This window comes from Mastacembelus armatus, chromosome 18 (genome assembly GCF_900324485.2).
Source record: "Mastacembelus armatus chromosome 18, fMasArm1.2, whole genome shotgun sequence".
NCBI lineage: Eukaryota > Metazoa > Chordata > Actinopteri > Synbranchiformes > Mastacembelidae > Mastacembelus > Mastacembelus armatus.
The window spans coordinates 5,208,564-5,235,917 of NC_046650.1; the positions used below are offsets into that span (position 1 = coordinate 5,208,564).

General features: G+C 41.6%; 1 protein-coding gene across 1 annotated transcript in view; it reads right to left on the reverse strand.

Annotated features, from left to right (window-relative positions):
* Window positions 1–26,796, reverse strand: part of fgf11a (fibroblast growth factor 11a) — a 63,764-nt gene extending 36,968 nt beyond the window's left edge. Inside the window, exon 1 of the mRNA XM_026292221.1 lies at window positions 26,397–26,796. Coding sequence (XP_026148006.1) covers window positions 26,397–26,589 — 193 coding nt within the window. The 5' untranslated portion in view covers window positions 26,590–26,796. The remainder of the gene's footprint in view (window positions 1–26,396) is intronic.
* Between the last annotated feature and the right edge of the window lie 558 nt (window positions 26,797–27,354).

Below are 27,354 nucleotides of genomic sequence, written 5' to 3' on the forward strand. Positions count from 1 at the left end.
GCTGTAGAAACACTCAAGGGATTTTTCTGGTAAGGCCAGGTTGGACTACCACCCAGGTAAAGCTAGTTCAGTCACTCCATTACCCATCTATTTTTTGTACTTTTCCTTTTACAGCAACCAGTCACAATAACACAATATTTCTATATTCTAGTGTTTCGTCTTTAAAGAACTTGTGCTTTCACTGGACGCTGCAGAGGCCAGATCGAAGGAGACAGAGAGCAGTGTAAGCAGTCAGTGCAGAGGTTTCCACTATCCCAGGACCCTTCTCTACTGATGTTAATTACACTAACAATCAGCCGGCGCCCCGCCCACCCACTGCAGCCTCTGGCCAAGACCCTATTTCACCTGAGGTGTAGGGAGGAGGAGCCACGGAGGACTGGATGGACACAGAAGAGCAGGGAGATAGGAAAGAGTGCTGCAGAAGAGAGAAAGGAGTGAGGGAAGAGGAATGAGAAAGGATGATTGATGGGTGGAGCGTTAGGGAAAGGAGGATGGAAGAACACTGCAGACCTAAAAGAATAAGAAGGAAGATAAATAGCAGGTTTACCAGGTGAAAGAGGTAAAAGGGGGCAGAGGAAGGAAGAAGGGAAGAACAGAGGAGATAAATAAGGGAGATCAGAAGGAGATAAAACAAATTCAAGAGTAAAAAAAAAGAAAGAAGGAAGGCAGGAAGAAGGAAATGGAGGAGAAATGCAAAGGTGGAAGTGGAATGAGAAAGGAAGGAGAAAAGACAACAAAGCAGCAGCATTAGGGGTTAAAAAAGACGGGAGGGAGTAAAAAGGTTAGAGCCAGACTGTGTGAAAACATTTGCAGATGTGGAGGATGAAACAAGCGAGTGATTCAGCAAGAGACGAAGGAGCGGAGGGTGATCGCAGAGGGTGGGAGGCGAGTGGAGAGATCAATCACCTCAGGGCCTGGTGGTGTAGCACTGAAGAGAGTCAGCAGCCAGGAACCAAGCTTTCCACCCACACACACTCGTTCTCTCTTCATCTCTTCCTTCTCAGGAAAACCCTCCTGTTTTTTCTCTCCTGTTCTCTGTTTATTGCTTTTATTCCCTCCGCCTCTCTTAACAGAACCTTACATCTTTCAGCTTTTTAACACCGAACTATATTTCTGCTCTTCATTGTAAGTGCTGACCCATACAGAGATAAACAGGAATATTCCCTAAAGCACCATTAAGGGCAAATACAAGCCAACTTCCTGAAGCTCTCCAGATGACACTTATTATACCATAACTCACAAGTGCAGGGAATAAATATTACATAATACCTGAAAAGACACAAATGGACAGATTGTCAAAGCACTTAGAAATTAGATAAATGTAGATGTGACCATGTCCGTGTGGTTTTTGTTAAATGAATGGAAGTGAAACGCTGAATTTCAAGGTGCAGGAAAGTGACAGAAAACAGGTTATGACACTGGAGGGAGCAAAGAAAAGTGACACCAGCTGCTTAAAGGATGTTCTGTACAGGTGTGTATGTAGGGAACACACAAGTGCATGTGCGTATATTTGTGTGCATGTCTGACATGAAAACTCTGTGTCTAGATATCCACCAGAGAGTCACTATATGTGTCTCGCTGCACGTGTTCTTGAACTGTGTGTGTTCTTGGCTGAGGCTCTGACAGAGATGTATGAGGCTGTGACGGTCCTGCGTGGGACTGGTGCGCTTTTGCGTCAGTGACCTCTGACCTTGGCAAGGCCGACACATTCTCCCACCTTGCATTAGTTAATAACCACTCACTGTGTTCCTGCAAACACACACATACATACATTGGTGGGTTTTCCATAATCAGGAAGAGTCATGTGGTCTGTGTGTGTGTGTGTGTGTGTGTGTGTATTGGAGCCAATGGGTAATAGGCTGGAGGGAAGGGTGATTCGACAATGACTTGACGAATTTAAAGAACCCAGAATGACTCTTTGCTCAATTTTTCACTTGGATCTTGTCCAGAGTGGCTGATAGAACGAGGACGAATCAATTTGCTTTTACGTTATTATCAGAAACACTTCACAGCTCTCAACGTGTGGTGCTTCTAAATATCAGGATGTCATCAGGAAATTAATTTGGATATGAGTGTGAGGGTTGGACTGATACGGTATTCCAGATAACATAAATATCAGCCATCATTCACTCACATTTTATTATTATGACGTTTTTATTTGATTTTAATAATATACTAGGTAGTCTTAGGACATGCATACATTTGAAGTATTTGTTAAAAAATGAGGTTGGTCATATTTTATATTTTTGTTGTGCAGAAACTGTTAAAAACACATAAATGAACCACACAGAGCACTGTTGCCTCACAGCAAGAAGGTTCCTGGTTTGAAACCCATCAGGGACCTTTCTGTGTGGAGTTTGCATGTTCTCCCTGTGCTTGTGTGGGTTTTCTCCAGGTACTCTGGTTTCCTCCCACAGTCCAAAAACATGTATGTCAGGTTGATTGGTGACTCTAAATTGCCCATAGGAGTGAGTGTGAGTGTGTGAGGTTGTTTGTCTCTATGTGGCCCTGTGATGGACTGGTGACCTGTCCAGGGTGGACCCCTGCCTTTCACCCAAAGAGAGCTGGGATAGGCTCCAGCAGATCCATGTGACCCTGGTTAAGGAATAAGCGGGTATAGATGATGGATGGATGAACCACACTGCTGCACTGGGTGACATGTTCCTTTATTACCATAAACACACACTGTAGTCTGTCTGAGTCAGTCTCACATCATCCTGCTGTGTCCCAGACAATGAAGGAAATTACAGAGGCTTTGTTTTGAAAATAGAACAGTACTTGTGAATGGTTCTTGAGGTTTTCTCATCCACAGCAGCTGTGAATTAACATTCAGTGCTCTACTAGCTGGTGAGTCAAAATAAACTACAGTGCTGATGGCACTGAGGAAACATGCGACTCATGATGTGTGTGGGTTTTTTGTTTGTTTCAAGTTATTTTTTGGGCAGTTTTTGCCTTTATTTGATAGCACAGTGGAGAGAGACAGGAAATTAGGGGACAGAGCGAGGGAAGACATGCAGGTTATACATCACCCAGGTCATACATGACAACATCCCCCTGCATATATGGACAGGCACACTACCACTACACCACCAGCAGCCCTCCTCATGATGTGTTGTTAAAGTGTAGTACAGACACACAGTAATTAAAAACATTGTTTTAAGGGTAAATGATGAAAAGTAGACCATTTTTGCTTGTATATAGGGAGAGGTGTAAAGTGTGCATGTTAGAAAATAGGAGGGAGGAAAAGTGAAATTGACAAGTGAAAGTGAAACAATGATCTCATAAAAACCTTCACAGACTGTATCAGAGTGCACGACCTTCATTTTAAGGCATGGCAGAGCATGTGATGAACAGTGGCTCTTAGTGCAATGTAAACAGAGAGGAAGATACTCAGCGGACATGTCGTCAACTCCACCTGTTCTCCACCTGTGTTCTGCATTTATTCATACCATTTTCTCATTGGTTGGTTTGCACGTGTGGGTCAAATTAGCTTTAACATTTTGAGACATTTGGCCCTAAAAGTTTTCAGTCTCCATAGGGGTCTTTAGACTTCGAGAAACAATGTATGCATATGGGACACATAGTATTACCTTCTCCTGGCGTAAATGCTTCTTTTTCTCCAACACTCTCCTCTCATTCATCTCTAAACATCCCAAGCCAACAACTCTCACCTTCTTTCTCTTCTCCTCCTCCTCTCTTCTTCTCCTTCTTCCTTTGGCACAGTGCTGAGCCAGCACTTCTGCCTCCTTCAGCCCTCTCTCTCCCTCACTCATTCCCTCCCTCACAAGCCACAGCAGTGGAACATGGAGCACAATGCTAATCAGGCTCCCCCCCTGTACAAACGCTTCCCTCTCTCTCACACACTCATTCGTTCACACACACACAGACCAGATAGAAAACCCCGTGTAACGAGTGTCAGCAGTTGTAAGAGGAAAGCAAACGTAGCCTCGCCTTTAATCTGGCTCACTTTTCCCTCCTCCTTTCCCCCAGTCCCTTCCTCTCTCTCTCTCCCTCTCTCCTTTGTATTTGTTTTATGTCACGTCAGCTCCCAAATGAGACAATCAGCAGCCATGGAACTATAATGCTGTGCTTTTTCCTCAGGTTATATCCCTGGTACTTTACAGCCATCTGTCAAGTAGACTGTGATAGTTCCATCTGAAAGTTGAACAATAATAGTGTCATTTGATAAATCCAACCTATGGGTGGGTTTAATGATTCTGAATGTCACACAAATGATGCTTAATATCATATGAAGCTTTTTGCTTGTGCCCTTTATTTCTTCCTGCTCCAATTTCCACTTTCCCACACTGTCAGCATTGTCCTCGCTCACATATTCTTATGGCATCTTATCCAGCCGATCATCCTGCTGCCCACTTTCAAAAGTGCTTGCTTGCTTGAGGTTTTTGAACTGTCTGTTCTCGACATTTGGCTTCTCATCTGAAAGGCTTCTTCACTTGCCACCAACTGGTGATGGTGACTAAAAATCACCTCAGTCTTTTACCTTAACGTCATTAAACCAGTGATTCCCAAACTGAGGTACAGGTACCACTGGTGATACGTCAAAGCCTAAAAATTGCACACCCACAAAATTAAAAGCAATAGATTGTGTCTGATGGTTGTGTTTTGTGTTGTATCTTCAGAACCATGGACAGAGTTTGTTGTGTAGCTGGTGCATGTGTGGATGCCACAATGTCTGTGTTAGTGAAATGGATCAGAGATCAATAAACATAGAGTATAGCATTTTTTTTTGTTTTGTTTTTTTTTTGTTTTTTTACTGGGAATTCACACTGAAAGCAGGACATAAGCAGCGTGTTAGCCCTACCGAAGGGTAATTCCATGCAGTTCACAATGAATGCATTTTAGATCTGTGGCCAGAACAGCTCTGGACTGTCAGCAGCCTGAAGAGCTTAAAGGACAATGGCTTTAAAATGGTCTCTACCAGAAATACACAGGGCACCATGAGGAACAAATCAGCAACCTTTTTGTGTATGGATTTGTTGATTTTAATCAATTTTCACTCACTACAGAGGATGGAAGCTCACAGTATGAAACACATGTAAAGCACAAATTCCTTCCATTCAGTCTTTTTTGGTATCTGCAGTGGCATACCACACACCCAGCGCATAACCCAGCACATCAACCCTGAATATCCTGTATATGTATTTGTCATATGTTTTCCATTGTTGAGCTCACCCACCACCAGTTTAAGCACAGATTATTTGATCCCATTACAGCTTTTTTGCTAGTTGTTGCAAGCGCCTGCTAAATTCAATCATCAAAGTGCTGAGATTGTACCTGTAGCAGAGAAAAGCATCTAATTGGCATTTAATGAGTCTAATATGATTCACCTTTGGTACAGTATTTATGATTATATTACTACAGAGTTAACTTTCACACTCCCTGCAGTTTTCTTACAGTATCCCCAAGTCTTCAATGGTTTGATCACTGGTAATTGTTTAGTGCACAGGTCTATGAATTGTTTAAGTGGCATAGTCTGTGCGTGTAGACAAATATGGACTCCACAAGCACAGGAATGAAGTGCATAAAACTTTTGTGTTTGTGTGCTAATGATTAAGCATGCAACTTAGGAAGCTTGTGGTAGGGTGCCACACTAAAATCCCTGTTTACACGTTAAATCACCTGATGTGTTGGCAGAGTGAATGGCCGCCACCTCAAAAAACAATACATCTATTAAATAAAGGACTAGAAGAGTTATACAATGTTGCTTGCAGGCAAAACAAAAAGGTCCCAAATTAATAGACATAGTTAACTACAGTAACTGATTCCTCTTCAACAGAATGTATACTACCTGTTTATCTACCTGTTTGAATTATGGAAACTGTATATTCATGGATCACAGTGTCAGACTTTGGAAAGCCCTTCAATAGAAACATAAGCATCAGTCTTCCCATTTAATTTTTGACAAGAAAGGTAAAATAGTCAAATAAGCAATCACATGTAACTACAAGTCAGTTTTATATACCATGCTGTTATTCACACTTGACCTGACAATGATCTAAACTGGCTGCTGCTTAACTTCACTCTGACACTCTACGCAGGTTCATGCAAGACAGCAGTAATTGTAAATCCAATTTCAAAGATGGTTAGAAACACTGCAGCAGAAACATGATTAGCTCTGAATGTAAACTGGCCATGCAGCAAATGCTTTTTATTTCATGACATTAACAGAGGTGCCCGAGGTGTGGGAGAGTTTGACAGAGGGATTTGGTCTCCTCATGAACAAGAACCCAGGACATACAGTCAATTCTGCATGTGTGTCCTGCAGCAGTTGTGTTGTCACCAGATTCTGTACGACACAATAATCAGGCTCTAAGTGACAAAGAAGCCGCATAGCACGAGATATATTGTGCGTGCCCACACACACACACACACACACACACACACAGCCTGACTCGGAAAGTACCACATCGTCAAGACAGGAAACACCCCGTGTGCTGTGGCAACTTAAAGAGCCTGCTGTGCATCACCAGGGACAACAGTTACCATGGGGGTTGGCTGCAATGTGGTTGTATTTACTGCGAAATCTCTCACCATCACTCACTCCCTCTCTCACTCTCTTTCTTTCTCTCTGTTTCTCTGTTCCCAGTCTGTGTCTCCCTCACTGTGTAATCATATCCTTTACACCATAGGCTCCCAATCTAATCTCATGCATCGGTGGTCTTTAATTAAACTGATTTGCCGAGACTCTCTCCTCCAGTCTGTCCTCAATTCATTCATGCACCAATACTAAAAACGCATACACGCTCGTGCAGTACGTCCTCATTTCCCTGTGTTCTTGTTGGCAGCTCAGCAATCAGCCGAAATGCCACGCAGTTCACAAAATGTTACTCCTAATTATTTCCTGATCTCGTTGAAGCAGCTGTTTCCCATCCAGTACAATCGCTCTTTGATTGGTGACACCAAACAGCGGCGACTCAACAATAGCCGGCCAACCAGAATGTCCTGAGATGACACCTCGGGGCGGGTGGAGAAGTCAAATTGTCTCCGGCCAATTTTCATGCAGTTCATTTGTCAGCCGAAATTGAACCTAGAGGGATGGGGTTCATTTTCTTAACCTCCCGCAGCTAATCACAGCAAACAAGCTGAAACACACACTATTTGTACAGTGGTTCCTGTGCCTCTGAGTCTAATTTGCTGCACAGAGATAATAGAAAAAGAGAAGCTACAGTATGCTCCCCTCCCCGCTCTTCCTCTCTTTATAATTTCCTCTTTGTTCACCTGCTTATCTGCCTCCTCTTTCTCTCACTTTTCTCACCTCAGTTCTGAAGGATTCAATTTCCCTCCAGCTAGTAAACTGCACTGTAATTATACAAGCTGCTTTATTGAACTGGATGTGGATAATTCCCTTTATGCTTACAGAGACGAGCCTTCCCTTAAAACCCATCCGGGCAACCCCGTCATATCAAGCAGGCCCGGTGATCTCCTTCTACATCTGTCCATCTGTTCATCTGTCGTTTCTGTTTCTCTTCCCCCAGTCGTGCCTTTAGTACCCCACTTTTCTATCGGCGGGTCAGCTTGTCTGGCTCGCTGCTCGTGATTCATTTATTGCTGTCGTGTATCTCCATTACACTGCAGTAGAGCGGGGCTGCCTGCGAGGGTGTGTGCTGTGTTATTCAAAGGGATAAAAGTAACTGAGCTTCTTTAGGAAGACTTAAGTGTTTTTGTGTGGGTGATTTATTGAGATATTTAGGTGCAGAACAAAATTTATCCAGGGATTAAATTAAATCATGTCTTGAGGATGCATTGCTGCACTGTACACTGTATATACATATTGTATTGTGCCAAAAATAACAATTCTCTAGTGGTACAGTGGTTAGAAAACTTCGTGTCTGCCCCATATAGACGCACAAACCCAAGTAAAACCATGACCACTAAAAAGCATTCATGCAAACACGCAATCTATTGCTCCTGTGATGAAGTGAAGTCTGACAGTCAACTAGACTCGACAACAGCATGGGTCTACATAACATCTGAGGCTGCTGACTGAGGCACGTTAGACATGGGCCAACACACACAGCAGACAGGTATCAGAGATATAAAAAATTCATCTGAATTATTTTTGTGACATTTTACTGCGCAAATAATTTGCCAAATATAAATATGTAGAAACACATATATGAATTGTTTTTTGTTTTGTTTTTTAATTTTAACTGACTTTTCTGTAAATTCTGGCTTTGGTTAAGCATATAGCCATTAAAGATTAAAGGGACACCAAACTAGAACATGCTGTACTTTCCAAAAATCCTAAAATACATAGATTGTAGCAGTCAGGATTACACTGTGCACCAAAAGATTTACAAATAGAGGGGCCACATCAATATACAGTATCAGCATACTTAGACTCTCCACACTGAAACACTGACTCCTCAGTTTTACTTTAATTTACAGACTGCTAAATGATAATGTTAAAAATAATAATGTGATACATTGAGTCTGTGTGGAAAGTCTCTAAACTCTATATCACAGAGGTTAAGGTCATATACAGGAAGCATCTCTGGGAGCTTGTCTATGTTTTTCTGAAGGACACTCAAGGACGCTCCAGTAGAGCAGATGCTTCCCAACAGGGAAGTGTAATTGCAGCACACTTAAGACCACCACCCAGACTCCTCAAGAGCCACAGATTATTCTGAGGACAGCTCACTTGCTGTTTAAGGTGGAGTATGTAAAGAATCTGGCAACCACCTCACAGATCCAACATGTTAAGCCATAATGACTATTGTCAGGGCGATCATTACTGTCATGCAACTGGGAGGCAAAACAAGACTAATTGTTTTCTTCTAAGGTCCTGGGAGATTTACTGTGTACATAAATGATGGCTTATAGAGAGGTGAGGGTGTAGCGAGGCAGGTTTTCAATAAGGTGATCAGCCTTCCCACATTGCTTAAATCTCTCCTTTTCCAACTCCATTGTTTAATTAGAGGGACAGTAAGGCAGTGGTAGAAGAAATCCACCACTGCCACCATCTATAATTGCTCCTGGGCATGGGAGTAGTTTTTTTTTTTTTTTGTCAGATTATAGTTAAGTCAAGGTCCCGTTAGCCTGCTGGAGGATTGAGACCAGGGAGGTTGAGGAATGTGGGAATGGAAAAAGATATTAGATACTTATGTTTGAAGGGGAACAGAAGCTTTGCAGTTATGTCAGAAACACCTAGCACCCAATCAGTGCTCCATGGAGGTGGAGTAAAGAACTACATGTACACAGCATAGCTTATGTTTAATTGATAAGTCAATTAGACCCTCGTATCTACTCCATATGTCTAATTGAGCAAAAACAGGTACATTAATATGAGCAAAGGTAGTTCTCAAAGCAACCGCCTTGTTGTTTCTGCGAAAACATACAGTAAAAGCTAATCTGTCAGATAAATGAATATATATTCTAAGCATAAGGGACCATTGTACATGATACATTTGGCATTATTACTGTTTATTTTGTATTTTATATTATTATTTGTATTTTATTTTGTTTCTGTCACTTGACAGGGCACAATGAAAAGAACCTGTGTTTTTGGATTGATTACAATACCAGAGCAAAAAGCCTGTTTGGATTGATAAATTCAGGCAAACATTGTTATGAGTCCACACAGTCATTGTCAGTGGACAACCTCCAGGCTGTATATCATGTTGACATTACGGATTACAGTCTGGGCACTGGAGCTTCAGGCTTCCAGAAATTATTTTCTTGAGTGTCCAATGCTATAAGCATAACCTGCAAGCACTCTTAAATTGAATGGTGTTCCTGTTTAATATGGCATCCACTAAACAAAATGTCAATGTTAAATCCATTTCCACAGCAGGTTTTTAGTCAGATATGTTTCCTTCTGTAACAGCTATCCAGCAATTTTAGCTCACAGAAGCTGAAAGTAATTTCCATTCGATATCATTATGATTCAAGGCAGCTGCTGTATGAGCAGCTGAGTTTGAAGCAGCATGAGTTCCAGTTCACCTGTACACGTGCCACAAGCCCATAGTGTAGTTAGGATTGATCATTCTCAATGGAGGGACTTGGCCAACACAACCCTAAGGGGTGTGTGTGTGTGTGTGTGTGGGGGGGGGGTGTCTGAGCTGCTTAATATTTGAAGCTGCAGTGTGTGAGGCTGAGTGTTCACTTTACCTTGACATATATTGGGAGGAGGAGTCCTCCATATGTAGAAGTTCTACCCAGCTAATTCATTTTATGTGACACGGCTTATTAAGATCCAGCTTGTAGGCACCGGTGACCAGTCTTCATTTTTTCACAGCAATCTATAAAGACATAAACATTTTCTTGCTCCAAGCGAATCTGCAACTTACAAAGCTGTTAGTCATGTTCATTCTAGCTGGAGGGCAACTCAAGAGTAGAGTTTGTATTTACCTGCCAGAGTGAATATTTCAGGTTTGATATAATAGAGGACCTTAATGTAATGTTGTGGACTCTGAATACCCAAAGCAGCTATTTAAAAATACATTCATAATTGTTTTATTGCCTTTGTGAACGTTCCTAATTTTAGGATAATAAAATGGTGTTTATGTGTCTGGAATCTCAACTACATAAGAGGTTTGAGGATGCAGCGGTTGCCGTGTTTGTTGTGTATAGTTACCATGGTTATGGGAGTTGTTGTCATCTGTAGCGAGGTTTGTGGAAGAGTACGTTTGTTTGTACATATACCAGGCCTGTGTCCCTGCACTATGCACAGTGGCTAAAATCCTGTTCACTACATGGGTCCAGCTGAAGAGAAGCTAAATCATCCGACAACATTTACAGCTTTATCTTTGTAACGAATATTTAGAGGAAGCTTCAAATGGCCAGCATTACTTACCTATTTGATAGCAAGATAAAAGATTTCAAAGTAAAACGTCACGTCCACGTCCATAGGCCTAACTGTTACAGTATCATAAAAGATGGCATGCTGCCTGCAGTTTCCTAGTTTGTCTCAGCTGTTTTTTTCTACCTTCTGGTTTAATTGAAGGAGAAAGCTGTTTTATTGATCTAAAACTACAGTTTGGGATTTCACAGACGCTGCTGAATAAGACTTTACTTTAACAAAGTAATCACTTCATTTCTAGTCGTCCATCTTTCACATTAAGGTCGTTTGATGACAAAAATCAAAATATAGTTCCTCAAAGTTTTGTTTATCAAATGTGACATTTTACCAAGTTTTAGTCTAATTTCATTCATGAAAAATCTGTTGTCAGTGACTAACTTTTCTGTGGAGGCCATTATTACTGGTATATAATATATGTTTTGGCATTTAGTGTTTTCAACTCTTGGAATAAAATCCATCTGCTCATTAAAACATGACTATATGATAAGCAGCTGGTACATTTAAAGCATATGTGTGTATCTGCAAATATGTCTGTGTGAGCCAGTTAGTGTGTGTGTGCGCACTGACTAATGCAGAGATACTGTCATTGAGGGTACAAGGGCATCGCTAAAAGCTCTCTTTATGCAAATGGAGCAGAGATGACTCTGTGTGTGTGTGTGTGTGTGTGTGCGTGTGTGTGTGTGTGTGTGTGTTTCACAGAAAGGACATATCTCATAATGATAACTTATCGCAGCCAGCAGATACGCCTGATATGGAATATGAGAGATGTGCACAAAGTTAGTGTGCCTGTCCCTCTCTGCTTCATACGCATACACACATTTACCCATCATCCCTCTCTCTCACGCTCACGCTCACGGAGTGCTCATTAACAAATTATTAATGACCTCTTAATTATGTCTGCTTATCTTTTTCTAAGGCACCAGTGCTGCCCCCAGACTCCAATCGCAGCCACACACAAACCAAAGTTCAGGCACAGTATGTACATAACTTGTGTGTCTTTTCAGCACAACACTGAAATGTTAATACCAACACACACACACACACACGCACATACACAGACACACACATTGAATTATTGGTATTTTTCGGTCTAAATTATCTGATGAAGGTTCCTATGAGAGTCATGAATTGACTTCAGCCTCTTTCATTCTTTACTTTCACTCTTTCTCTCCTCCTCCTCCTGCCTTTCTTGCTACAATTGATCACTGCTGGTGGCTTCATCTTTCCCAGGCCTACCTTTATCTCATCCTTTCTTCCCTCCATCACTCCTTACCTTTGCTTTCTATTTTTTCAATTATCTTTCTTCCTCCATTTTTTACCCTTTCCTTCTCTAGTCTCTTCTATCGGCCCATCTCTCCCTGCTGCTCCTGAGCCCTCTTACCTCCCTCCTTGCTTTCCACCCAGGCACACCTTCTTGTTATCCTTCCATCTCTCTATCACACCATCTCTTCCTCACCATTTTAGAGCTGCTTTTAGTTCTTGCTTCTTCTTCCCTATCTGTCCATCTCTCTCTGGCTCACCAAGATATAACTGTGTAGATGCTCACCTCCTTCCCTTCTTACCTTCGTCTCTCATCCGTTTTTTTGTTTTTCTTTTTTCTGTGCAATTTCATCAGAAAAAAATGTGTTGCAAGATTTCTTAAAGGTCCAATATTAAGTGTGGTCTATTAGCAGAAATGGAATATAGTATCTACAAATATGTTGACACTAGTGATCACTGGAAAATACCTCTGTGTGTGTGTGCGTGTGTGTGCGTGCGTGTGTGTGCGTGTGCGTGTGTGTGCGTGTGTGTGTGTGTGTGTGTGTGTGTGTGTGTGTGTGTTTGGGGGGAGGCGGGTTGGGGGTGCTCAAAAGGTTGCATTCTGCAATCTCACCACTAGATGCCACTATATCTTTTACATTTTACACACTGCACCTTTAAGGGTTTTTTGTGACAAATTAAGTGGTATTTTTCTTTATCAATGGGAATTGTGCTCAATGGTAAATGATACACATAGTGGCCTGAATACAATTGAAATTGTTTTAGATTGCATATTTTATGCTTACATACAAACACTGACACATAAAGTAGAGCAGTAGTTCCCAATTCTTCGTGCAGGGTCCCCACTTTTTAGAATAATTATTACTCTACTAAAATTAACTTTAAAAAATGCCTGTTGCTGGTGCTGCATTGACTGTTTCAGTGGTCCCCATCGAGGTCCTGCCCCCAAGTCTAGGAACCACTAGACTTAGAGACAAATATGCGCAAACACACACGTGATTTGGTAAAATTGTTCAAATGGTGAAATTTTGTTAACAGTGTGTGAAGGTTATAGCAACAGCTTGTACTATATAACCAAACATTCAGGCTGGAGGCTGTGGAATTCCTGCTGCTGGTTGTGCTTTTATGTCTCTAAGCCCAAACAGAGATGTGCTGATATCACAGCACTTTAAAGTTACAGCCCTCCGAAATTCTGTGGTTCAACAAGAGCTGACAAAAAGTCAATACCCTCCAGAGGCTCCCACTTTGTGAAAGAGATGGCTGCAAAATCCAAACATGGCAAACTGAAACCAAAATGGACCTTTCTGTCTAAATCAAGCTTAGTGAAGTGATCTTTAAAAAACTACATCTCAGTGTAAACGTATAAAACTGGGAGTAGAAGAAAAACCCTCCTTCAGCCTGATCATGAACATTAGATGTTTTTTTTTTTTTAAAAACCTTTGTCTTATTCTCTTATGGGGCTTTTAAACTAGCACTAATCAGCTACACTTTTTTGATTTTCCATTAGGGAATAGTAAATGGTAGCAGGTACTTTTTTAGTACCTCCTTGGCCAAGGTTCCAAGCGAGCTGAGTCGATACTAAAATGTGACGTCAACAGACTGCAGGCCCCTGATTGGCCAAGGAGTGACATCACTAGAGGAGTCATGAGCACTACGTCTGACAGCGTCCGACACAAGAATCCAACCCGTCAATTTTAAAAACCAGCGACCATTTGTTTTTCCAGTTTTACTGTCTTTAGCGAGACAAATGGGTAACACTAATCACTACTGGGTCAAATCCACGTGGTTTGCACATCTGGAAGAGGGAAAAGTCGCTTATTGCCCTGTAGTGTTTTTTTAATTTAGTGTTTTTTAATTCGCTACTCGAGTCAAGTGGAGTAGAGCCGAGTAGTGCTAAAACTGTGAAATGGAAAACGGGCATTAGTAGGATCACATATCTCTTTTTGTCTCCATCCTCCACCTTTTGCCTGCATCTGTTTGTCCTGTCTCTTGGTTACCTCTGGCCAAGAGTCAGATTTCAGTCTGTCCTTGTGTGCGCTAATCAAACCATCTCCCAATTCACTTCTAGTTTCAGTCTTTTAGACAGATGCTTTGCCTTACTACAAACATTTCTTGAAAAAGTCCTCTGCCAATTTAACTTTGCATATGCACACTAGTTTTAATAATTTAAAAATGTATAATTTATTTAACTTCCCATTGGCAGTTGTGACTATTTTTGTGTGAGTTAGTTTAAGTCAGTGTAGCTTGGCTGATGTCATGCTGTGTAAAGATGATTTCCCTGTTTGTAATTCCTGCTGCAAAGCTGTGGGTGTTTCTCCACTGCAAATCTGAGATGTGGGTGGTGATTTCATAAATAATCCACTTGTGGCATTTGGTCTCACCTTTGTATAAATATTCTTTATTCAGTCCCTCATTCTGTTGGATGGAGCCAGTGCAGAGTGCTCTGGCGAACAACAGATCCTTGTCTCTCTCTCTTTCTTTCTCCCTTTGTGCTGGGATGCTAAGATGGCGTCCTGCCACTTTCTGGGGAGTGTTGGCAGAAGCCGGTCACTGCCTGAGTAGATACACTGTTTGTACAGCTGGGGGACTTCAGCTGGTCTGGAGTGAGGCAGCTCACGGGAGGTTCACTAGCCAAGTCGTGAAAGTTCGAGGGAAACACTTTAGCTTATACTGTATGAATCTGTGACAGACTTGTCTGCTTCTGCTTCAGCTCTCTGAATCCAGCGTGTTCTCTGTCACATCCAATTACAGTAGCTCTACATCTCTGTCATTCTATCTGCCCTGTTCCGTCTTCTAGCCGGGATCTGTGTGCCACCATTGGGCAGAAATCCACAAACCTCTACGATGAACATTTTATTTTTTTGTGTGTCAGATGACAGCTCATGGCAATGGGTTTCACACAAATATGCTGTGTTACACTGTACGCACTAAGTCTGAAGTAAGTTTTATGTGTTCACAACATTAATGTGTTAATGTTAGAATCCGATCTGCGGTGAGACATATTAAAATGGTGAGCCTTCATTAAAGAGTGTCATATGAATTTGTGATGAAAAGTGACTGAATAAGTTATGTCATCTAGTTTGGTTAGTGTTTAATGCTTCTGGAACACACTGAGCAGGAAGACATATCTTAATATGTCACCATAGTAGAAAGCATCCTGGTTTTGAATCTGTCTTGTGACCTTTGTGAATGTCAGCACCAGTCTGCTGCTCTAACCCGTCACTTTCCACTTCAAAATGTCTAATAAAGCTGAAATGGTTTAAAAATAATGATTATAAATATCTGTGAATCGCTGTCCTTCATGGCCCGATGGCTTTAAGGGGCTTACGATGTCTCAACTTGCAGATATTTTAAGCAGCACCCACTCTTCGTGCTATCTTGGTTCCGCCCTTTAGCCGCCTGATGCTTGTGTGAGTCACATATCCAGCATGAATCTGTGAGTTTCATAATTTGCCGCAAATGGATGAAAATTATTTAAGTGACTTTCTGTTAACTTGCACAACTTTCATCTTGAGGATAAGTAGATTTAGTCAGAGCCTCAACTGTTGTGCAGCTAGAGACAGTGGTCGGACACAGATCCTCCTAATCTACCACTGTTGAGGTGTGGGTGGAGGGGAATTCAGGACCTTTATATTCATCTCACATGCATTTCCTACAAAGTGTACCAGTCCCTTAGAACACTTAATGCTGAGGGGGGAGCTACAGAGATGGGTGATCAATCTCTGTGGGTCACTACAAGCAACCACTAAATTACTAGACGTAGTAATTTAACACATTGTTAATATAACATTTGGATTAGTGCAGCTGTCTTCAGTCATTTAGTTTCATTTTATGAGAAGGGCCTGAAACAGTCTTTACAGAGATAATACCACATTTTTTTCCACTGTCACTGTAACTGATGATGTAATCATGATATAATCAATCGGTGTAGGCACACAGTAAGACATGTTGGACAACAATATCTAAAAATATCGATTTTTCACGGGGCTAATAAGAGCATTAGACTTAATGAATGGCTATGAGTGCTTTCTGTCTCTGTGTGTTTGAGTCTTCATCTCTCTCCCTCTCGGCAGAATAGGAGTATTAATTGCATGATGGATAATTTAATGGCAGGGGCAGAACTAGGGCTTTAGATCTGCATGTAGAACCTCCACTCTGGTTACATTTAGGTACCAGTACTACCTGTTGTATTGTATTATACATATGTATGGCTTTGTGTTTCTGTGAGGTGCTGGGGAAGTTGCACTCTGGCTTGTCTCCAGCTTTACTGATTGATGACACGTTAAAGTGAAGGACGTGTCAAGCACCTGTGCCTGTGCACCACAGAGGAACAACACACAGGTAGACAGGGTGCTGGAATCAGCAAGGTGCCCCACACACACATACACACTTGTGTACCTGGCTTGTATATTTTTCAAAGGGAGCAAGCACATGCCAAATCCTTACACAGAGAGCACATGTATCTGCTGCAGGTCCTCAGTTACTATGCTTGGAGGAGCTTGATACAGTAGAAATCAGAGTATAATAAATTTAGCGTGCTTGTGTCTCTGTGTGTTTGTTCCTCCAGGAACAGAAAACACTGCTTAAGATGAATTTCCTTCCCTGGTGCTGGACACTGTAATAAAGTCAGATCAGCCCCATTATGATGGTTACACGTTCCCATATAACCACTTTGTGGCTCGCAAGAGGCACATTTTAAAAAAAGGGAATGGTCCAAATTGAAGCAGCAGGGCTGAGATAAGCTCAGAATTTACTCCTTAGTACGGGTCAGGCTGCAGAAATGCTAGATCCTGCATTTCCCATGATACAACCCTGCAGTAACTTTTATTAGACCTTCTGTGCTTAATGAATGCCTCTGGCTTTCAAACATCCTGTCTGGCATCATCAGGGTGATTTCCTAAGACTTTACACAGCACTTTCTAAAGCCATGTAGGATCTTAAATCTGTTTTTAGAGGATAAATGGAACTTGCCCATTAAAGTAAAATAATTTTCAAAAGGATTTATAGGACCCATTTAAAAGGATTAACTGACAAAACTGGATTATCCAATTTTGTATACTTTAGTGTACTTTAAACAAAGCTAAAAACTATTTACAAAGTAACAAATACATTCATAAAATTACATGATACATAATTTTATGAACAGTTTTCTTCGGCTAGTAAAATCCAACGTTTTGTTGAGGAAGCAAGGAAAACGGTAACACAGCATATTATTATCAGCAGATGTTAACTTTCAGTTTAAACAGAATCCTTCAGCCTTAATCATGATGGATCTGTTTTTTAGCCATCTGGTCACATTAATTGGTACATGCTAAGATGTTGTTCTCTGTCATTAACAGTACAGTTTCTTAGCTAATAACTATAATCTAAATAAGAGGTTACACATTTTAGTGGCCATTCACACCCAAACTTTCCTTGTAATTTGAGTGTAACAGCCCTTAAAAGTATTACTCTATTATTGGTTGTAATATTTATCATTTTTGAATGCAAAATTACAATTAACTCAAAAACTACAATGGCTTTCTCTGATAAAAGGCATTAAGTGCATTTCACTGATCCACTAAACAACTCTGGCAGGTTTATACTCATTAAAGTTAACCATCCATCCAGTTTTAGAGTCACCAGAAGCTAATTACACAGTGTAGACTAAAGAATCTTTGCCATGAAGACTTCTGTGAGTTTCAGAGCTCAGTCATATAATCAGTATATCTTATCTCCATGTTCTCTGTCAGCTCTCTTACCAATAATATTCAATTTAATGACCCTTTAAGGTTCATGTGATTAAATATTTATGAGGAATCATTTGACCTTTTCAGTAACAGACATATGTGAGGACCATGTCCACTCTGTGCTGATCTGTTTTTCCAGAGCACCTGTCACTAAATCCTACACCACCCATGGGTGCCAAAGTCTCTTTGATCAAAGTAAATTAATGTGTAATCAGATACGGATGCAAGAAGAAAAGCATGCACACAGACTTTTCCCATAAGGCCTGTTTATTCTCGCACATCGCTCGGCAGCTGACAGCAAACGTGTGAGAGTGAAAGGGGAATGCACACACACATTCAGAGAGAGGGGATAAAAATGCCATATGACATAATGAGTTGTCTTTCGGTCAGGGACACAGAGAGAGATCAGACTGCTGACGCATGCCCAGGACATGTGTGAGTGTATGTGCTCAGAGCCATTGTAGATCTCTCTGTACCGCTGCGTGCCTCTGTGTCTTCGTCGTGATCTAGCCAGAAAGCTTTCACACACCCTGTATCTTCCCAAAGTTGTGTCGGTTAATTTGAGTATATGTGAGTCTGTGTCCTCAGTCTCCATGTGACACGTCCCACTCAGCTCTGCACACAAACCATGCAGCAAATTGATTGCATATATAATGCCTCTGCAGGCTTCACTGTCCTTTGCATGTTATTATTGCAATTTAAACTATAGGCTCTGATTAAAGGGACAGTGCACTGTTTCTGTGGGGTTTGTGACATTGAAGAAGACAAGGTTGACTTGGTGCTGGGGCATAAGATGCTGACTTGCCGTTTGCCGGTCATTTGTTATTTGGGCTCTAAAGACAGCAAATCTCAGTGGAGTGGAAATTGTCCGATGCAAAATAAGATATTGAGTGCTCTTGTGGATAAACATGAGCATATTTGCATGAATGTGCTTGGTACAATATCAACTGGAGGTCATTTGAAGAGCAAAGTCCCCAGACCTGAAACCCTTCGGCCTCATCGCCTTGCTTTCCTTACACTCTGGTGTTCTCTGTGCCCTGCCATGCCAGGAATGTGCCCTGCTCAGTCCAAGCAGCTCACCTCATGCCTACCAGGGCACTGCAGCCTAAATAAACACATCCTCACCAACACTTACATACAGGACATGCTTCAGGCACTTATTTTGGAGAACACACTGAAACACAACAGGAAGCACACACACACACACACACACACACACAGAAATATGCACAGGCACATCCAACAGAAATTTTGTCTGATGATGATTGATGCCCATCCAAAAACAGCTCTGCAGCAAAACAAATTGTGGTTGACTCCATAAATCAATTGGGTGGGAGGGGCCCCACCGAAAGCCCATATTGATCATCAGTCAGGCCAAATGTTAGCATCTCCAAATCATTTATTCCAGGCACCATTTCATACACATCTGCCATACTGGCAGAGACAGAGGGCAGGACCTGTTACAAAACAACGGAGGCCATCAGCTGTTGGCAACACACACTGTAAGGCATGTGTTGCTTTTTTTTAATAGATGAGCCTTATTAAAAATTTTGGTTATTTGTTACCACTTCAAAATATTGTTGTTTTTGGCACTACATGACATGAGGACTATTTTTGTTGGGACATATAAGCCAAGACTGTTGCAAATGGAGTGAAAATGCTTCACCGTGATGTTTTGTGATCAAATTTAAACGTGTCATTTGTCACGTGTGTTCAGTGCAGAGTACATGCCAGTGCCAACTCACAGAGAGCAGAATAGACAAGTCACCTGATAAAATGTGAGACAGCTTTAGCCTGCTGGATAGTGACAACATTGTTAAACTACTTTCATGAGCATCTTTTGGGAACCAACAGTGTAATGAAGCGATTTTAAATGGCCTCTGCCTTGTAGCAGGTTAATTTACTGTGTTTTACTGTACGACTGTTCATTTGTGCATCTCCACTGCACTGTTTCAATACAGGGAGTGTCCTTTAACTCTTTGAGCTCCAGATTGTTGTTGCTTGGCTTACCCTCCTCCTTCCTAGAGGCTTATGTTACACTCACTGCTTTATCTAGAGTAATGTGCTTTATAGTGCTATTTTCAGAATATGTTAGACTGCCATCAGTTGACATGCAATATTACTCTATACACTTCTATGCTGTAAGTGAACTTTGATTAAACCATGAAATTAAAACAGCCAAATAAAGAAAATCTGAATATGAATGGACAGCATGTCAGTGTTGGTTGGTTGTGGCAATAATTGGGTCAGTGGGAAACATAATAAAATCTGCATAGTGGAAAGTCGGTGTTACTCCATATACAAAATGATAATAATAATATAAACATAACCACAGAAACTTGCTGAACTGAGGGAGTTGGCCTAGATTCGTGGCTGTTGAATTAGTGTTTAGGCACACTTTACACCTGTTGCACCTGCTAAAATTAGGCTGCCTCTCTCAATTTCACCTTCAAATTCTAGGATCCCTTCTTTTTGAACATTACATTCCCACTTCAGTACCACTGTGCACTTTAAGTTAGATTGAATAAAAAGCTCCACAGTTCCTAACATGTATTCACGCTACAGTAAATTGTTAAACAACAAATGCTGCAAAGTTTTCCTTTAGCGTGATGGTCTACCAAATCAGCAGCAGCAGACTGGAGCAGGGCTGCAGGACAGAGGTCTAAAGAACTTCCCCAGAGTCATAGAGGGCAGGTGGTAAAGTAGTCAAAGTCATCTAACTAACTTTGGTGTTCAGGATGGATCCTCCACTCACCATACAAATACAGAATAGAGAGATAAATCCCATATAAAGCATTAAATTGACATTGCCTTTGTTTGAAATGCTACTACATTTGTGGCTTGTGTGGTGCTAAGTTATGCATTGAGACAACTTTGCCAGTGACCTGCATCATAAAGATTTCATTAGAAAGTCTTAAAATAAATGAATATGAATAGCACTCATATAGACGTCATTGTATCTCCCTAACCAAAGCTACACTGTCAAATCCACCTGAGAAATATGAATATGGTTACTTGTACACACCGAGGAGAACAGTAAACAAACTCTTACGCTCAGCAATTACAGCTGCTAAATGTACATTCAACGTGAATCATGATCTCTCCTGATCCATTAACAGTAGGACCTGTGTTACATAACATGGCAGTAAAATACTAGTGCCACTGTAGCAGCCAGGGACTGTGACTGACTGGCCCCAAAACAAGATGATTAGACATTGTGGGAAAATAAAGTGAGTGAAGAGACAAGCAGACACAGAGGGAGAGAGAGAGTTATAAGAAAGCCTGATGTCCTTGAGAAGATAAGTGTGTGGTGTGGAGGGGGGACAGGGCGATCAAGAATGTGGTCAGAATGGGAGGTGAGATAGGGTGAGGAAGACAAAGTCAAAAGATTGAGGAGGAGGAGGAGAGGGGGAGGAAAGTGATAGAGTCAGAAAGAGAGAGTCAAAATGGGTGAGGGTGGGGAGGGAGAGAAATATAGTCCTCCCCAGTGTGGCCCATCCACAATGTCCAGTCTATGAGGCAGTAAATCGCCCCAGTTCAATGCGCGCTGTCCAAACGCTGCTGCACATTATTGATAAATCAGAGTGTGTTAATGAGAGGAGCTGATGTGACCCGATGAGTCACAGCACAACAATGAGCCTCTCACACACGCACACACACACTCACCGGCACACACGAGGTCTCAGAGACTGGCCGAGGCGGGTGTGCCGACTACTGTCACGCTGTCATTTGTCTTTGTCTGTGACACAAGCTCGCCCATATTTCCTCCCTCTTCTGCACACAAACCAACACGCTCACACAAACCAATTTGCAGTAGCCGGACGAACACTTGGCCCCTGTGCTGCAGTAACAACTCTGAGTGTTATTCTATCCTGTTAACAGAAGAGAGGAGGGCTTCCACAGCATTTCCAGCAGGCAGTCACAGCACAACACGAGCTATTTTGGTTTAGCTTTGATATCCAATAGGCAGCTTAACATCCTCATTAGATCATATCAGCCTTGCACACACATTGCACACAAAGACACACAAACCCATCTCTCTCCTACATTCTACCTAACTTATCATGAAACCTCACCATTTGTTTGTGTGCTTGTTGATTTACTTTGAGTATGTGTGGATGTTTTTTTTTTTTTTCTGTTTGCATCTATGTATGTGTGTGTGTGTCCATAAATATATGTACTTGTGCATATCTCCACTTGTGTCTGTTAAACCAGGCTTGCTTGTGAGTGTGTGTGTGTGTTTGTGCAGGGCAAGCTGACCTTGTTATTAGCTGAGTGAGCTGTAGTGCCGGGGCATCATTAGTATGGGTTAGGTGAGGGTTACAGGGTGTGTGCGTGTGTGTATGTGTGTGTGAAGAGGTGAGGGGATGAATGACAGAGTTGGGAGAGAAGGGGGATGACAGTGTTAGAGGGGATATATGTGGGTCAGGCTGGGACATGAAAACACACGTCACTCCCATCCATCGCTGAGAAGCAGGTAGGCAGGAAATGTTTGAACACACACCCACACACACAAACACATACACACATACCTTTACTTAGCAAGAGGGGCCTGTCATTGAACACCTGCTAATGGTGTATTTCTAAAATTATTATTACTTTAAATTTAGAGACATTGTTAACCCTCCAGCTTCCCTGACTGGATTTAGCAAATACACATTATGTGTGTTCAAATCTAAGTTTCAGTGTTGCATAAAACACTTATGATCATCAACTTGAGTTAATGATTTTTAAAACTAGATATTTAGTGTTATACTTAGAGCTAATGTTGTTAGCATAGACATCCTTTAACATACACAGTTAAACTGAGTGGATTCATGTTGTATTTGGAGTTAATAAAAGATGGCAAATTGTTAAATCTACCTGCTGGCATCTGAAATGTAACTCTGCTAAATCATTCATCAGGCTCATGCCTTTCTCTGTCTTTAAACACTTGAGTGTGAATATTGCTCCATGATATCTAACGATGGACACGTGTCGTTGTCTGTCAGCAAACAGGGGACACTTACCGTTCCACAGTCCAACAGTGGACCTTCTTGTCATAAACCTTCACGTGTCATTTACACAACATGTTCCACACTTAATTTTTGTATTATCAATGTGTGTAGAAAATAAGTCCTAAATGTCCTAATGAGCACAACTTTATTTTATTGACGTAAAATATTACCAACAAACTTAGATTCTAATCACTTTAGATTATTATTTTTGTTATTATCTTTGTTCATTTATGTAATTGATCTATTGTGGAGTGTGAATGTCGCCCTAGTGGGAACAGGAGACTCCTGTCGCTCTGCACAGTGAAAGTGTGGATCTTTCCCTCCTGTTTGTCAATACATATTCTCACAATGCAATTTTATTATTTTTTTATTTTTAAAGAAGCATTGGAGAGATTTCTGTTTTTGTGAGGACTGTGCACTCTTAAATTTACAGTAAGCCCTGGGTAAAACCCCAAGATGGATGAATAAGTCTACATTAGTATGTACATTTCAGTCGTAAATTTTTTAAAAAGTCATGATGTTTGGCTTTTTTTTTTTTTTTGCTTTATTTTTCCTTTTTGCACCTTTTTAAGTTTTAAATGCTTATAATACAGCTAGTATGTGGGGCAGATGGTAATTCTAATGTAATACTAAATGTTAAAATTGTTAGTGCCTCCACCGAAATTGGGCCTTTGTATTTGTTATCATTAAAATTAAATCCAAAAGAGACTCCGTCCTTCAGTAGGAAGACTTCTCAGTAGCCCCTCCATAGTCACAAATGCTTCCTTAGGCAGTCGACATTCAAACTGGAAGAGTGTTTAAAAACAACGTGTGAATGGGTCATTACAGTCCCTGCTCGAACCAGCGGGGGCACTAGGGAGGTGGAGTGTTAACACTTACTCACTTGCAGGTCTCCTCTTTGCAAAACTGAAAAAAAAATCCTCAGAGCAAATTAAACATGATTTTCTTATGAATTAAAGCATGTCAAGAGGGGACCCAAAAACTGGCACCTGTTGTCACCAGGGTTTCCACTTCACAGGTGTTTAATGACGCCGTTGTCCATTATTGTATATACCTATGTATATAGGTACATAAATACATATATACACACACACACACACACACACACACACACACACATTTCTTCAGAAATACTCCTCCCCTGCTACATTAGCGGAGCAGCTGGCTGTACAGCAGTACAAAGAGAACCCGAGCTATACTGTGACAATGCAATGACAGTAGCAGGCAGTGTTGGATGCATGATAACATCTACACACACACACACACACACACACACACACACAGAGTCAGAGTTAGACAGAGAAACCTTTTTTGAAGTGTCATTAGTTTGAGGGAAGAGTCATAACATACTGGACTGTAAATACAGTGACCAGATTTTTAAACCTGAGCTCAGGACCTCATGTGTTCTTACACAATTTTTGTCTGAACATTTTCATTCTTATTAAAACTTCTGGTTAGCTGCGATAGTCTGGCAGTCTGTCCAGAGTGTACCCCAATGTCAGCTGTGATGGGCTCTGACAAAGTTAGCAGAAGCCAACAACACTTAACCAGAACCAAAGGAGGAAAAATCTAAGACAAAGGACGCCACCATAAAACATTAGGAACCAATCGAAATACAAGACAATAGAAAGGACTATAAGCCATAGAGTGCAGAATAAGCCAAAGAAGCTAAATCATGCCAGTAAAAACAATGGAAGCTAGTTGGGGGTAGAATAAAAGCAGAGGGAGATAAGGAGGAGGATGATGTGGCTCAGGAATATTCTAGTTGTTTATTCCTGGCTAGGGGTCAACTGTGGCCTCGGGCTGAAGCTTAGAGAGAGACACACTCATACATGATGAAAAATACACACTCACATACACAAGCCAGCACATACACTCATGGCCTGGGGTCAGGAGTACACACATGCAGAGACTCACTGAGGGAATGATGAAGACGCACACTGCCACACACGGTACTTAACATAGGCCCCTGTAAATCACAGTCTCACATGGTGACGCCAGTAGTGTCTCCACCACAGCCTCTGTACCTTGTCCCCACAATTACCATAATAAATCTATAAGAATGTGAGACACACTCAAGCTATTAGGATGAAAATGGTCTCCAACAATGGGCACGGTGCACGTGTGGCCTTTTCCCATAGAGCCAGCACTGTCGTGACCTGTCCAACATATTTTACAACCACAATTACAATATAGAGAGCAGCTGCCTCTATGGCAGGTGCCTCTGTCCCATGTTAGAGCTTCCCCACGTAATTATCATGATGAACTTAGGACACGGCGGTAATAAATACCACAGAACACATACACACACACACAGACACACACATACACAAAAATACAAATACAGTTCTACAGGTCGGCAAGGACACACATAGACTGTACAGTGCATAAGCATACACCAAATAGCACACACATGCATGGTGAGGTGAGGATAAGCTCATTCAAGACACCTTCTCACACACACACACACAGTAGCCCAGGATCTATGTGATATATAGTACAGTGTTAAACCTGCAAGTTTGTACATAGGAGTAGACAATATGGCTGAAAAAGCAAAACAAACAAATAGGACTGACAAAAATCTAAATTACTAAAAGAAGAAGAAACTTTAACTTCCACAAGTGGCAGTGTGCATTTAGATAAAAGGTGACATGATTTCCAATAAAGCAAAAAGGGCAAGACGCCTTCAAATCTAAAATTACTTACAGAAAAAGTTAAGAAACAAAGACATATGACTTTCTAATATATGATATAAATGCCTCTTGAATTACAAGTAGAATATCATTAACTAAATATTTCTGGCTCTAAATAGCATCACCAAACCACACAATCTCTGAACAACCGCATTATTGTGAGGGACCGAGATAAAATGTCTGAACTATTTTCAAAATTAAATTTATCTTTGATTCATAATGTCAAAAGTCATTAGTGTGTGCAGCACAGACACTCAAAACATCGAGTGTCATTCTCTTGTTTAGCTTCAGTGAATAATTTCAATTGCATTTAACATGTGAAAACAGAAGACAAACTGGGACGCATTGTGTTTCACTTGCCTTGAGGGAAGCAGAGGGAGAGTAATGGCCCCTAGAATCGCAAATGAGGTGCCTCTTGACATTTTTATATCACAGTAAATTACTATACGTGTGAGCCAAGTTAATTGTGCGCTTCCAGATCACCAACACGAATGTGGATGTGCTGACATGACATGCACTTCAACAGTCATCGCCACGGTCTCAGCACAGGCTAGGTCATGCCTCTGGTCAGTGGTAGAGACCTGTGTACTTAGCTGGAATTTCCTGTACTATCATAAATACAGGGCGTGTTGTGTATAGCTACCAGGAAGATGGGCTGGGATGTTTCCCAGATTCAGATTAAGTCCTCAACTAGAAATTACAGACTGTGGATGTTCTGTATTGAGGCTTTACAGTTGAGGATTAATCTGTAGTCTGGCAAGTCAACCATCAAAATCCATTTATCCAATACAGGCAGAAAATAAGGCAGCAAATAAGGAGAGATGATGAACAGGGTGAAGGAAGAAAGTGTTCTGGAAAACAGGGGATTTTAATAGAAAGGCCTGGGGACACTCACCTGGTCTTTTGTCCATTTTTCTCCCTCGACTGCCACATAGTCGAACCTTTGATATTAATATGAGGATTTGCTTCTGGCAGAGAGACTTGTTGCTCTTCGGGCAGGGCTTGCGCTTGCTGGCGATCTGCCGGTTCGCCTGGGGGTCCTTGACCTCCCTGCGCTGGCGAATCAGGGAGCTGGCGAGAGCGGCCATCTTCCCAGCGCTGACCCTGCCGCCACCTCACCAGTCTCTGGTGGCTCAGTGGCGCCCAGGTGTTGGGGGGTACCGTGGGCCACCCCCCTACCCACTCACCCAGGGCGATGGAGCACTGCTGAGGAAAGGGTGCAGAGTGGAGCAGGGGGCTTCTGAGGATGGACCGAAGCAAGGGAAAGAAAGACAGAAAAAAGTATGAGAGGAAAGGAGAAAGGGTAGGAGGGGAGAAAAGAAGGGTGGATCCCTCAAAAGGCCCTCCCAAAACAGGCAAACAATGCTCGTTGGTGTTTGGACCGATCAGCGTTTGTCTTTGTGTGTCCTTCTAGTTATTAGTTTTCTGGTTGGGGGTCATGTTCAAGTGAAGCCTTGGCATGTCACTGTTCCTCTGTTAGGACAAGGCATGTTGTTATCCAACCAAGACCAGTGCGCTGTAGCCAATGTTCCCCGATGCCCGGTCCAAATGTACCCGTACCCCCCTCCTGGATATCCTGGGAAGTTTTACTCAATCCAGTCTGAAGGGGTCCAGCAGCAAACACATTCGCTGCATTGTGAATCCAGACCCAAACCGAAATCACATTTAGTCCTCCTAATACACTCAGTCCTGCAGATCAAAAAGCCTGATTCAGTGGGACAGAAATCGTCCGAAACACAACTCTCCAAAATTACAAGAGTGACGCTGTCAGTACACACTGCAGCTCCTTTTCTTTCTGTCCCTAATCTCTAAAATTTCTCTATCAAAAAAAATATCTCAGAAAAGAAGTAGAA